This window comes from Ursus maritimus, unplaced genomic scaffold (genome assembly GCF_017311325.1).
Source record: "Ursus maritimus isolate PB19 unplaced genomic scaffold, ASM1731132v1 scaffold_9, whole genome shotgun sequence".
NCBI lineage: Eukaryota > Metazoa > Chordata > Mammalia > Carnivora > Ursidae > Ursus > Ursus maritimus.
The window spans coordinates 48,375,112-48,389,110 of record NW_024427107.1 but is presented as its reverse complement, the minus strand read 5'-3'; the positions used below and the strand labels follow the sequence as shown (position 1 = coordinate 48,389,110).

Sequence of the window (13,999 nt, the reverse complement as noted above, 5' to 3'; positions counted from 1 at the left end):
CCCCTTATTTGCCTCCCGTTCTTGTATTTAGTAAGTGCTTCAGCGGGGATCTGTATGCATTTTATTTTCCCTCTCTTGCGGCCTTACTGATGCGTCCACCCAGTCATGTGTATGTCACATTTTACAAAACAAGCCCAAGAGTTTCTGCCATCAGTGTAACTGTTACGGGTAGGAAAACAGCAGCCCAGACTACGGAAGTATCAGAAAGAGACTGGGGGGGGGGGGCGTAAAAACTCACTTTAACCTGTAAGTCTGAAGCTCCTCTATATTGTTCCTTAGATTGATTTTCTTTGAGTTTGTATCTCTCATCACAAACTCCTAGCTCGTCGTAACTCATTCTATTCTTAGTAACCCTTTAAATATTTTATTCATTTTCCTACTTTAGTGACATTACTTACTATTCGATCAGTAGCCTTCCCTCCTCCTTAGTGTTTGAAATTATTGTTACTGTATTTGTACCTACCTCTGATTCATTTGATCTTTTCAACTTTTCTTTGTTGTGTTTTTAAGATGTATTTATTTATTTGGGGTGGGGCGGGGCAGAGGGAGGGAGAGAGAGTCTTAAGCAGACTCTTCGTTGAGCACGAAGCCCGATGCGGGGCTCGATCTCACGACCCTGAAATCATGACCTGAGCCAAAACCAAGAGTCAGGTGCTTAACCAACTGCACCACCCAGGTGCCCCTTTACAACTTTTCTTTGTATCATTAAGTTGGTTCTGGTTCCTAAGGCTTCTCTTTGTGGACAGTGGTGAGGAGTGTAGAAGATAAGAGGGGAAACAAAGAGGCCAATAAGAGGTGTTGGGGTCACTCAGATGACAGATGATGGTGGCATGGACTCGGGTGGGAACGATGGAGAGCCACAGAAGTGGGCAGGTTTGGGATTTTTTATTATTATTATTATTATTATTATTATTACTTTGTTGATAGAACCAACAGGCTTGATGATAGCTTGATGGCAGGGGGGTTGTGGAAAAGTAGAGAGTGGTACAATTTACAAAGTTGGGGAACTCACGGGAGGAACAAACTCGAGTGGGGAGTTGTGGGAGGCATTAAAAATCAAGAATTCTGTTTGGACACATGAGGGTTGGAAACCAAGTAGGTAGTTGGCTGTAGGGTTCTGGGCCCAAGATCAAGGCCAGCATTGTCTCATTCATTTCTAGGATGACAGCACACAGAAGCTCTGAATGTCCCAGCTCCATCCTTCCGGATGAGGGTTGAGGGAGCTTTGGGCTGTTGTTCCTTTGACTTAGACTCAGCCTTGGGGTTTTTAGCAAAGTACTTCTCTTCAATCCATTCCTGAGAGGGCTTGCGGAAACTTCTACCAGAATTCAGATTATGCTCATATTATTCACAGCTGCCAGATCACTTCCCCTCCACCCCTTTCCACTAAATGAGATTTAGGGCAAGAAGACCTCCAACATTTCCAAGTATCTAGCCTGGAAGTCATCGATCACACTGTGTAAGATCGAAAGTATTAATAAACTACTGAGACTGACGATGCATATGCAAACGGATGACATAGATCCTGCTAAGAGATTATATTCCAGTGTGTTTTGTTATTTTATTATCCTCAAATTTTCAGTTTTGCCTCAGACAAGGGAAAGAAATTCAAGATATAGTTTTCCTTGATAACTACCAAATTCAATTTGATAACTACCAATTAGCAAATCTCTGGGAAGGGAGGGACAGGAATGGGATTTGGGGAGAGGTGATGAAAAACCTGACATGCATCTGCAGAAAGATAAAATTCTGTAGAGCTGGGTACTGGGTCAGTGTGTTCATCAGACTCATACGTGTTGTAAAAATTAATTTAAAAATCTAAACGTGAAAGACAAAACCTTCCTTTCACCCACTTCATCCTCATTAATCACCATAAGAAGTGATCTATTGGGTTTTTCTCTCAGAAAATGTAATTACTTTGTAATGAAATGTTAATGCTATGTTCTATTCTTAAAGTCACTTGTTCAAATGATAAAGCTTAATATGGCTTAATAGAGTTGCTAAATTTTCTTCTAAAGTCGTTCTTTTAATATCTTATATTTGTCCGATGAGCTGGTGATGATCTGGAGGGTCTTTGTTTTTACAAACAGGACTATTTCGGCAAAAACTCATCATCAGGCTGTTAACTTCAACATCTTCGAGGGTATGGTTTGCCATGGGGTGCCCCTCGTGACTATTTCCAGAGGCAAAGTGGTGTATGAAGCTGGAGTCTTCAGTGTCACGGCAGGAGATGGGAAATTTATTCCTCGCAAACCGTTTGCTGAGTATATTTACAAACGGATCAAGCAGCGGGACCAGGTGAGTTGTGCAGAAGTGGACTGTGACCAGGGGCTGGACTGTCACTTGTTCCTGAATGTTGGTGGTGATGTTGGCACATATGCTCGATTTAACACATTCTCCGAATGTCAGGATTGATGGGAGAGGTTCCAGAAAAATACCAGTTTTCAAAGAAAAATCATTATTGGATGGATGCGTTTTCCCTTGCAGATTGGTGTGTCTATGGAGGGTTTCCTCATGACCAAGTCAGGTTTCCCCAGGCAAGTTCAAAGTCTCTGGGGACTTTGGACAATTGAGTTAGTCAGTGGCTTCCAGGAGGCAGACACATATGTTTTTATTAGGGGAAACCCCTGTGTGAAAAGATGGGAGGGAGCCAGAAAAGGCTGGGAGAGCCTACAGACTGCAATTCAAGTCTACCCTGGTGAAGAAGAGAGAAAAAGGAGTGGGAGCACGCTAGTCTACCATATAGTGTAAGCTAGATTGAGCAAGGCCTTGGGGCAGCCCTCGAGCCAAGTCTCCTGTCAACCGGCTACATGGCATGCTGTCACTGTTTGGGAGCAGCTGTGGGAGGTGTGGTCTCCGTGCAGAAATAGAGGTGGAGTTCAGAGCTTAGCAATGAATGGCTCCTCAAAAATTCTGCTCCTTATAGTTGAATGTGTGAAGGTTCATTCTACTGGCCATGAGAGCAATGGCGGAGTTTGGGGTTCAGGTAGATCTAAATATGAATTCTACCTTGCCCTTCCATTTCCTAGCTCTGGGCCAAGAGCAAGATCTCTCATCCTTGGGCTCCGTTGCCTCATCTAGAGAATGACAGTTCCTTCTTAACAAATTGTAGGACTCAAATGCGAGTTTTAAATACAACGCCCATAGTAGGGGCCAAATGTTAGTTTTGTCTCTTTGCTTTCCTCTTTTGATGACTAAATCCATAACGAAGTTCCCCCAAGACTTTGTTTGTAATAAATGTTATTATAAAAGAGATATTTGCTCTTAATATATCTTGGGCTTTTACACCTTTGTTTACTTAACCCTGTGTTTTGAAAATTCATCTCACTAAGTACACTAACGTGTCAGAACATTTCAGATTAAAGCCATATAAATTGCTGGATTTGGGGTGGGTGGAGGCAATCTGTGCCCTGCATCCCACGTGGGGACAGTAGGCCAGGACTGGATGGCCGAGACCTTCCAAGGCTGCCTTTCTGATTCTCACTCAGCAGGCTTCACTTGCTATGCTCCTCATCTGGCCACAGAGACAGTAGAGTTTGAAACCCTGGGGTTAGTTCCAAGACTTCTCTTTCTTCTTTCCATTTTAAAATATACTTCTGTTTTTCCCAAGTTCTCTGGCTGTTTTTCAGTGCATTCCATTTGGATCTTGTAGTCTGTTTGATTTTTCTTCTTATACCTTGTGAGAAATTTTTACTTGTGGATTCTCAGAGTCCATGATACAAGATTCGTCCCGTTTGTTGTTGTTGTTAACACTTCCTAAAGCTTTAATTAAGTAACAAACTCTCCAGAATGCTTTAAATTCTCAGGATGCTATAATTCTTTATATACTCCATTTCAGTCAAAGTGTTTAAGATTGCAGTTCATTTTGCTAGGGTTAATTTGTAAGTATTGACGCTGACAGGTGGCAGGTAGATAGTGACTAGAAGAATCCTGTGTGTTTCTGACCATTTATGTGATAGCTAACAGCAATACTTACTGACTGCTAACTGAATGCAAGTCAGGGCATGGGTGCTGTCATCGGAGCGGCTCTGTGAGGGAAGGAAGTATTATTTTGCCCATTTTATAGGTTAAGAGTCTGCCTTCAGCTCAGATCATGATCCCCTGGGATTGAGTCCCACATGGGGCTCCTTGCTCAGCAGGGAGCCTGTTTCTCCCTCTGCCTACCGTTCCCCCTGCTTGTGCACTCTCTCTCTGACAAATAAATACATAAAATCAAGAAAGAAAGAAAGAAAGAAAGAAAGAAAGAAAGAAAGAAAGAAAGAAAGAAAGAAAGAAAGAAAGAGAAAGAAGAAAGAAAGAAAGAAAGAAAGAAAGAAAGAAAGAAAGAAAGAAAGAAAGAAGATAGATTAAGACACGGATCCAGGTCACACAACTAGTATATGGCAGGACCAAAACACAAACTCTGCTTATTTGACTCCAAAAACTGTACACATGAGTAGTAAATGATACTGGAGATCATAAAGACTGAGTTAAATGAGTTCATGGGAGATAAATGATTCAGCATTCGGTGTGAAAAACAATAGTCTCTCAAAAAATAATCTGAATTGGAGGCATTGCTAGCAGCTAATTCATTCATGAAGCTGCAGCAGTAATCCAAGGGATGAGCCCAGAGGGAGAGGCTTAGGAAATCATAAGGAGGTAGAAACAACAGAACTGAGTGATAGGTTAGGTGACACTTGAAGTGGATTCGAGAAGGGGCTGCTCCTGGCGTCAGTTCCAGTTCCTCGCCAGCAGGGGCGCTAGACTAAATGGGGGAAGCCTGATAAACTGTATTTAAATGGCTGACCTTCCCTAAATCTTCCTCTTCTAGAAAAAATGTTTGAGGCAGCAGAGATCACCAAATAACTGGTTTCATCAGTTCTCGTTTCCAAATGATCATTTAATGTTTTATTGGCAAAATTCATGTCAACTTCCTTTTTCAAGAGTTCACTCTCACTTTTGTGAGTTATTTTAGCGTCTTAGTATTTTCTTCTGGCGTGACCAACTTTTAAGGCATTCAGGTGCATTATTGTTTTTGCAATAACAGTGATAGTTGTTGTGGTTATTGTCATGTGTTGTTCTGAGCATTTACTATCTGCTAGGCACTGTACCAGTAATTTATATTCGTTATTTTACTTAATCTGTATCACAAGCCATATGGTAGATATTATCGTCCTCATTTTACAAGATAGAAAGCTGAGTCTCAGCAAGATTAAATAACTTTCCCTGGGATAAGCAATAAGTAAACATAAGAGCCAGCATTTGTAATATGGCTTCTGACTCCCACTGTATCTTGGGACCTCCATAGAGCAAGAAAGGAGAAGAAAATGATTGTGAAATTCAAAGCATAGGGAAATTCATTATTTTGGAAAACGTTGGTGTGGAAAAAGTATCAAATAAAACAGATAAAATGAGGTTTGGAGGTTGCCTGGAACCATTTCAAACATTTTTTTTCCTCTCCATGAAGCAAAGATAATTTTATAGAAGAAAAATACCACACTAAGGTAAAGAAAGGAAGTTGTTAGGCATTCAGATTTTAAATTCACATTAGGTTATTAGAGCTCTTGCTTTGATTCCCCCTTAAAATATTCAGGTTATTTTGTGAGTGGGGATAAGAGTTTGAAGGCCAGCAGAAACAGCCCATACCATGTCTCCTGTTCACTTGTTATCCAAACCAAGAAAATAAATCACTTACCATTCTGGACTCCCAAAGAACAGATGGTAGAGACACATCACCTGCTCCGGAACCCGGCCGATCTGGCTGGAGCGTTGGTTTCTTGAAGACAGCATCTTATATTTTCATGCCCAGTGCTTGGGACATAGTAGGAATTTGACAAATAAACAAACTGCAAATGGAAGGAGCAAAGACTTTAGTTTCAGAGGTCATAGAAAGAAATCTAAATCAATTTACCCAGAAGATTGTCCCCCTGTCTCACCCCAAATGGTGGAGTTGGGTGTGAGCCTGATTCTTATCCATGATTTTATTACTTCATAAAACTTGCCATCATCATGCCATGCAGCTATCCCTGTTATTAGATATAGTGAGGAATTTCAAAGGGAAGAAACAACATTTTTATCCAGTTTGACAGCTTTAGGGAATTGTCACTTTATTTAACATTTAAGCAGCTGATCCTAAAGGGAAAAAATTTAAATCAGAAGATGAGGCATCAGGGGCGCCTGGGTGGCACAGCGGTTAAGCGTCTGCCTTCGGCTCAGGGCGTGATCCCGGCGTTATGGGATCGAGCCCCACGTCAGGCTCCTCCGCTGGGAGCCTGCTTCTTCCTCTCCCACTCCCCCTACTTGTGTTCCCTCTCTCGCTGGCTGTCTCTCTCTCTGTCGAATAAATAAATAAAATCTTAAAAAAAAAAAAAAAAAGAAGATGAGGCATCAAACTATTTGAAAAAGAAAATAAAATATATATTTCCATTTTTTTTTATAAACAGTCACTTAAGGGAAGTTTGAGGGGATGAAGAAACGAGAGGGAAAAAAAGTAACAGCAATTTCCATATTCAGGAGCCTCTGGAAAAAAAAAAATCACCTTACACACTGTTACTTCTTGACCCCCAAAAATATAGCTCTGGAAACTCAAATGGATGATCTTTTTCTAGAATTTTTTGTGTTTAGACTTGTAATTTTCACCAATTCTTTAAGTCATCTCTTTTTCTCTTTTTTTCAGTATTAAGCAACCCAGTCTATTCTGGGAAATCAGGGTCACATTGCATTTTATAGAGAAACAGGAATAGCTTGGTGGAGCAAGGCCTGGTTTCAGAGCGCCACTGCCAAAGCTTTTAAACTTTTAAAGCTTTGCAACGATAAGCATAATTTGCCTTTTAGATAAGATAAAATTGAAGGGACGCCGATCTGGTCCTGGAAATGCGTGTTCTCCACTTCTGAGGTAACAGTTTGTCAATGTCTTTCTCAGTGTGGTAGCTCAGAGACAATAATTTAACAGATGTCGGTAACTGCCATATATCCTAATTTCCTCAGACTGAGGGCTAATAATTCTGAAAGGTGAGACCTCTGTTGGAGTCAGCTCGTTGCGGCTCAGGAGAGACACTTGTATACCTCTCCCAACTCCTCATTCAGTGAGGTCACTTCGGCAGCTTGAAATCAGCTGGGGGAGGAGTACTGACACCCCAGAAATAGGCAAGTGCTATAAATCAGGGCTCTTGGGGTGGTGAGAAAAGGGAAGGCCGAGCTGCTTGGTAACATGACCAGCATGCCACTGTGTACAGGCCTCTCTAAATACAGGGACCACTCAGCATTCATTCAGTACATATTTATTGATAACCAGTTAGGTCCCCGGGCCAGCTTAATCCTTACTTCTGCGGCAAAAGTGGTTTCCCAATCTCATAAAGCAAGAAATCGAGGCTTAGGGAGGTCCCCCAGTGACTCAGTGGCAGCGTCAGAACTCAAACCCAGATTTTCCTACCGTCAAAGCAATCCTTTTACCCTCTTCTGCTGCAGCATACTAATCACAACGTGTAATCCCCCCCCACACACACATAGCCAGCTGCCCCCATCCTCAGGATGTCACCCCTCCAGGCTCCCCTCCTTACCCTCAGACTGGCAAACTTACCCGAGGAACCATCTCAGAAATGAGAGGGCCCGGCTCTGTCACATCGTCCTTGGGAACTAGCTCAGCAGATGTGTCGAAGGTTAAACGGAAACATTCGATGGATTGTAAGATATTATCGAAATGCAGGTTTTCCCTGTTATGAACCTAGCGGTTACTCATGCGCTGGGGATTCACGTCCCTGAAGAGCTCAGTTCAGTGTGTGCCGAGTACCTCTGAGTTCACCGGACAGGCACGGGTTTCATTTGCTGCTCATTTGGGCTGTTTAGTGTTGGGCCAGTGTCTGCTGTTCAGAATCTGGAAGTTCTGTTGTCTTTATTGATATTTTGGTTTCTTAGCCTCCATGGATGTCTTGGTATCAGAACCTCCTTTGCGGCCCCAGATTCTTCTCTATCGGTCTTTCTGGTCTCAGAAAATCCAGCATCCCAGCACTCCACTCTCTGCAAACAACACAGTTACATTTTCTATCAACTTAAAACTTCCTGTTTCCCCTGACCAGCTAACCAAAAAGCCTTTCTGCAGTGATGCAGGTGTAATGATGGTTACAATTAGTATTTATTTATTGCACTGCATGTTGTGACATAATTCTCGTTTTTGTCCTTCAACTAACTCATCACAATGACAATCATCATGAAATGCTGTAGAGCTAAACTGAACTTTCATCTGCCAATGAAAACCGCTGGCACCCTACCAGACGGGGGGCCATCTGTGTTCCGTATATGACTCAGGATAGCCTCTCACCTGGTTTTATCCTCAAGCCATTTTATAGGATTGTGATATCATCAAGATGGAAAGAACTGCTGGTGGGTGAGATCATCGAATTTTGACCCACCTGTATGGAGGGAGAAAGATGCCCCAATCCAGCTGAGCCTTCTGAGGGTGTGTTCCCCAGTCAGGACACCGGTCTCTGCAGGTGCATCTTGAGAAAGCTGTCACATGACTGTAGATAATGTTACTCTCTATTGCCCAATATATAAAAAGTTCTAAGAAGTCCTACGGTTAAGGAATCTTCCTTCATTTAACAAATATTTCTTGAGTGCCAAGCACTATCCAAGGTCCTGGGGATATAGGCATAAAAGTGACAGCAGTGTTTGGTCTCAGAGACCTTAAGCCCCACTTCCGTTTCACCTACAGTTTGTGGTGCTTAAGTTCTGGGTCTGTTGGAGACACTCATTAAATATCTCCCTGTGATGAGGTCAATTAGCCACTTGAATAAAGGAGTCTGGAGAGAGCAGAGCTGGACCTAAAATTTGGGAATCGTGGCATGTAGATTTGAAACCATACTTCTGAGGCTCCCAAGGAGACTGTAGGCAGAAAAGAAAGGGGGCTTGAGATAGAGCTCGGGGGCTGCCAACCTCCAGAGGCTGAGGAGCGGAGGAGCCAGCAAAGGAGCCTGAGGAAGCTGACCAGTGAGGTAGGAGGACAGCCAGGAGAACATGGAGAAGAGCAGGCAAGCGGGAAAGAGCCCTGCTCTCTTTGTTCAACCCAGGCAAGCGGGAAAGAGCCCTGCTTCTTTGTCCTGCTCTTCATAAATGTCCTCTAAGAATTAGGTATGGGCTTAGCTGGGACACTCAGGATGGAGTCCATGTTAATCATTGTCCCCATCTGGGATACTAGGGAACGAAGTCCACTTTATTTTGGACCCAACCACTTCGGATAGCCCATGAGCATGACACATTGGTCTTCCCAGATGCTGGGAGCCCTGTCAGGGCTGAGCACTTCACACTTCAGATGGGGATTTGTCATTGTCACTGGAGACAAGTCACAAAAGTTGTAGGTCATGTCTACTCAGAAAATGAACATGCCACTGAGCTTCTGAATAAGGCAGTGATGGCTTCAGAGTTTGCCGAACGTGTACCGTCACCTTTCCGTTTTGTCCCAGTGAACATCTACTGAGGTTCTGAAATACACATCGAGTGCAATGCCAGGGGCAGGACACGGTACAAAGATGAACACGATGTGGGTCTAGCTTTACAGGGTTTATGTAACCCACCTGTAAGGATAAGAAGATGTTAAAAGGTGAAAAGTACTGGGAGGCTTGGGACCGGAGCTTAAATTGTCTTTGATCCCTATCCAGTCATCTCTCAAAGGGGAAGGCTGTGAATGTGGCGCAGCAAAGCCTCCCCAGAGAGGGTTGGTTTGTTTTGGAGGCGACGGTGTGGGCAGGGGTGGTTAGCGTCCCACGGCCATTCTGGCGGGAAATCGTGCCCTGCCTACCCAGAGCCTCAGAGGCCGATCAAGAGTGGGATCGTGTGCAGATCCGACCTGGCCCGTCCGGCCAGAGATACATGGTGGCCACTGTGACCAGAGTGACCAGCCGGGCTCCGAGTGCAGTGACAGAGCAGCCAGAAAGTGGTTCCTAGACAACCAGGTGAGCAGAGACCTGCCCACGGAAGGCAGCCGGCCAGGGGTAGTGCAGCCCCTAGAACTGATAAATGGTGAAGCACAACAAAGGAGTGTGAGGGAAACGGAGTCAGCCCGGGCTAGGACAACCCACGCAAAGAGGAGACAAAGCTCAGCTGGGGATCTTCCCATCACGCCCTTGGTGGAAATTGATCAACTGTGTACTGAGTATTTGTTATGGAAAAACAGCACCAGTACCCCAGCCCTGAATCTGCTGGAAGAGAGGGGCAAGTAAGCAGGTGATCACAGAAAACTGGTTAGCAGGATAGAGAACATGTCCCGGAGGGCTAAAGCTTCCTGGACTGATGATTGTCTGGCCTGAGTCGTAGAAGAGAAATCTGAGATATTTAGGCCAAAAGGAGGGCGGTAATGCCAGCATGGGCAAGGACCTAGCCCTGGCAGGAGGACCTGGGAAGGACACTGGTCACCTGGTTTGAGTCACGTGCTACCCCCTAGCCTGCAGCTGGAGTCGGGGAAGGATCCTCCAAGGGACCAAGCCCCTTGAAGAACAGCCCACCCCCGACTGAGGAAGGCGGCGCCTGGGGAAGACGGCCCCGCCGACATCACCGTGTTCACCACCGCCTCCCACCAAGGAGTCCGGGAGAGACGGAAAAGTAATAGCTGAAAACCACAAGCCGTGAAAGTTCGAAGGAACTGTTGGATGAAGAGGGAGACAGAGTGGGGCTGATGAGGGATGCAGCTTGGCAGGTGACACAAAGATCTACCCATTTATGTCACTAGTGGTTGATCTGAAATACACCGCAGGTTTGGCTGAGTGCCAAAGCTGAAAGGGCGAGAGAAAAGACCCTTCAGATTGTAGGCGACACAGGGAAATGAATCCTGGCTTTCTTAGCCGGTTCTGATGATGCCCGTTAATTATGTTTAGTTCCTTTTACAGCCTCAGACGTGTCCCAATTTGGATCAATTATACGGTCACCCTAGGCTTAAGTGAGAGATCATACGGTCTGGCTTGGAAAGGAAACCAAGGAAGGAAAAAACACGAAGACCTCCCTGAAGGGGAGGATGTGGTCAGAGAGGGGTCTTAAGTGGATTTACAGTTTCAGGTGTGGTTGGCTCCAGATAGCCACAAGGTCCAGGGACTGGGTGACAGAAATAGGAAGCCGGTCCTCCGTTTCCTGGTGTGGATGTTCCTCAAGATGACAAAAGTGTCCACCGTGAAGAAAAGGACAGAGTCGATAGTGAGCCAAAATGGAAGTCCAGCAAAGCATCTAACCAGACACAAAACGTGGACGGAGACCCGGGCTGCTGAGCGGAGGGCAGGGCTCCTCCCAGGCGCTAAGGGCTCAGCGTGCGCCCGCGCTATACGTCAAATCTCAGAGCGGAAGGGACAGTCTCTGCGTGGTTTTTTTGTTTTGTCCTCTGTGCCTGGCAAAATATCTGGAATGGTCTGCGTTCAATAAATATTGAATGAAGGAAGGAAATGCTTTGTATCTGGGAGATGGCTTTCATTCCCTCTGTTTCCTAGACGGGTGAGTAGACTCGGGGGGCATCTGTTAGCTCGCCAGCTTCCTACAATGAGTGGACGGCAAAGCTAGAGAGTCGTGTGCCCAAACCCCCATCGTTGATCACTACAATATATTCCCTTCGGTGGACAAAACAAGACAAACGTTATTTGTGTGTGTGTGTGTGTGTGTGTGTGTCCATATTTATGTGTACACACGTATTTATTAAGAGCTTATTCTATGCTAGGCATTATTCTGAATGGTTCACCCTTCTGTAATCCTCTCACAAACACCCCATAAAGTAGGTGCTGTTCCGACTCCCAGTGTAAATCGAGGCAACTGAAACACAGCGATAAGTAACTGGCCCAAACAGTCTGATGTCAGAGCCCAGACCCTTAATCATTGTGTCTTGCTGCCTCTTGACTTGTCAGTGAATTTGTACCCATGTTTACAAACAGTATGCTTTAGTTACTTCTTGTGAATTCCTTTGTTTATAAAGTCCAGATTTCTAAACTCTGAGCAAGCCCTGAATTCACTCAAGCCAAATCCAGCTGGGAAGGTGGGGCGGTCAGGTCTGCCGCTCAGTTGGCCACCCAAGAGGGGTAGTTAGAGGTGCGAGAGTGTATGGACGGCCGATGACACACAGGAGCAGGGGAGAAAATGAGAAAACCCACACATAGATTGCTAGAATCTGAAAAAAATGCTTTGAGTCTTAGGAGAGGTACAACAAAGAAGTCTAGGAATATAGACATCTCGGACTGAAACTAGAGGGGAAGGTAGCAGGTCGGGAGGACCGCGAGGTGGTAGTAGAACAAGAAGGGCGTGAGGACGTGGCAGAGGCTCCCGTGTAAGTTTCAGCGAAAAGAACAGTCACTAGAGACGCTCCCTGAGCCTTTGTCAGACACAGCCAAGAGTGGGGCACAGCACAGGTCCCCGAGGTGGCCAGGAATTTCTGTGAGACGTCAAGGGGCGGAGGCACGTGATATGTAAATTTGCAAGATTCATTTTTGCTGTCACACTTCATCAAGGGAGCTGTATTACGCTTTGAATTCTGAAAGTCAATAAACCACAAGAGAAAAATGAACTGTTCTGTTTCAGACTTGCACACCTACTCCCGTGAAGCGTGAGCCCTACAGGGGAGAAGTCGACACACTGAAATCTAGAGAGACAAAAGAAGACTCCGCAGCGGGGATCAGGAAACAGGCCCACCCCTGAGCTGGGTGCTGTGGGTAAGAGACGGTGGGCAAAGACGGTATTTCTGCATGACAACATATGCAAATAACATCTCTGTCTTCATAAGCATTTGAAGAGTCCAAGGCCAAGGTCAAAAGCTTCAAAGTGACATACATCTCTAGGACAGGTTAGCTAAGGGAGGACTGATAAAAGACCACTGGACGCAGAACACTGAGATGAGCCTCCAGATTGAAGAAGGCCTTGGTCTAGTTAGAGATTTATTCTCTGAGATGTTAGGAAACATTCAGCAAAGCCTTGAAGTATCAAATATGAGCAAGAGGCAAGTAGGCCAGTAGCATACAGAGGGACCTGTTAGTGTGGAAATTTGACATGTCTAAAAACAGATTATAATATCGTGGTCAAAATTTATAAACTATTCAATTAGGGCTTTATCTGAGAAAATAAATCTTCATATTGTAAATGCAACTACATTCTAGAACTTAGAATGAATGAAAAATGAATCAAATGTGGCTTTGGGGAGTATAATTTTTCAGGAAAATTATTTGATAGTACTTGATGTACTTTATTGCACACTTAATTTTTGGAATAATATTGTAGATACGGTCATTTTGAAAAAATATTTCAGTACTTCCTCAGTTTTGTCTTTTGACATCCAGATCTTTCTTTTGTTCAAGCATCTATTATCATCATTCTTATCAATTTCCTCCCTCCCTTCCTTCTTCGCTTCCTTCCTCCCTCCCCCCACCCCCTCCCTTCCTTCCTTCCCTCCTTTTTTTTTCAGTTATTTTCTGGTCCTGCACTGTCAGATGTCTATTTGGGAGTGGCTTTGCCAACACCACTGAATTCATGAAATCTACATGTTTTGCCAGTTTTGCAATTTCACTAAACTCTAAATTCTTAAAATTTCATGATGTTTTCACATGTCTCAACACATAACAATCTGCAAAAGGCTTACACAAAGAGTCGACATAATGAACAGGGGTAGATGTTTGTGTTAATTAGGGACACTGCCAAAGGGCTAGTTTTATCCATACCCACTTAGGAGTTTTATCCATACCCACATTTTCACATTAGGAAAACCGATGCTCCCCTAAACCCCGTGACTTGAATAATGAGGTGCTGTGACTGTGCTATGTTCTCTTTATTACGGAATGTTGTCTTTAACAATGCTGTACAGCCAAAAGTTTCAAGTGTTCTTTTGTTTTTGTTTTTGTTTTGTTTTGTTGTTTGTTTTGTCATTTCCTTACTATTGGAGTTATTTTTCCAACCCAGGAAGATCGTGTTAACAATTCAGAGGAAGATCAGCAAGAGGAAGACATTCTATTGAACGCTGCACCACGCTATTAACAGAATTTATAGGGGCAGGATTCGTGTTTTCTTTGAT

At 44.2% G+C, this 13,999-nt stretch overlaps 1 protein-coding gene across 1 annotated transcript in view; it reads left to right on the top strand.

Moving 5' to 3' along the window:
• DPYS (dihydropyrimidinase) overlaps positions 1–12,636 on the top strand; it is a 76,321-nt gene extending 63,685 nt beyond the window's left edge. Inside the window, exons 8-9 of the mRNA XM_040626179.1 lie at positions 2,091–2,298; positions 12,520–12,636. Of these exons, the coding sequence (XP_040482113.1) occupies positions 2,091–2,298; positions 12,520–12,636 (325 nt within the window). The remainder of the gene's footprint in view (positions 1–2,090; positions 2,299–12,519) is intronic.
• Positions 12,637–13,999: the final 1,363 nt, after the last annotated feature.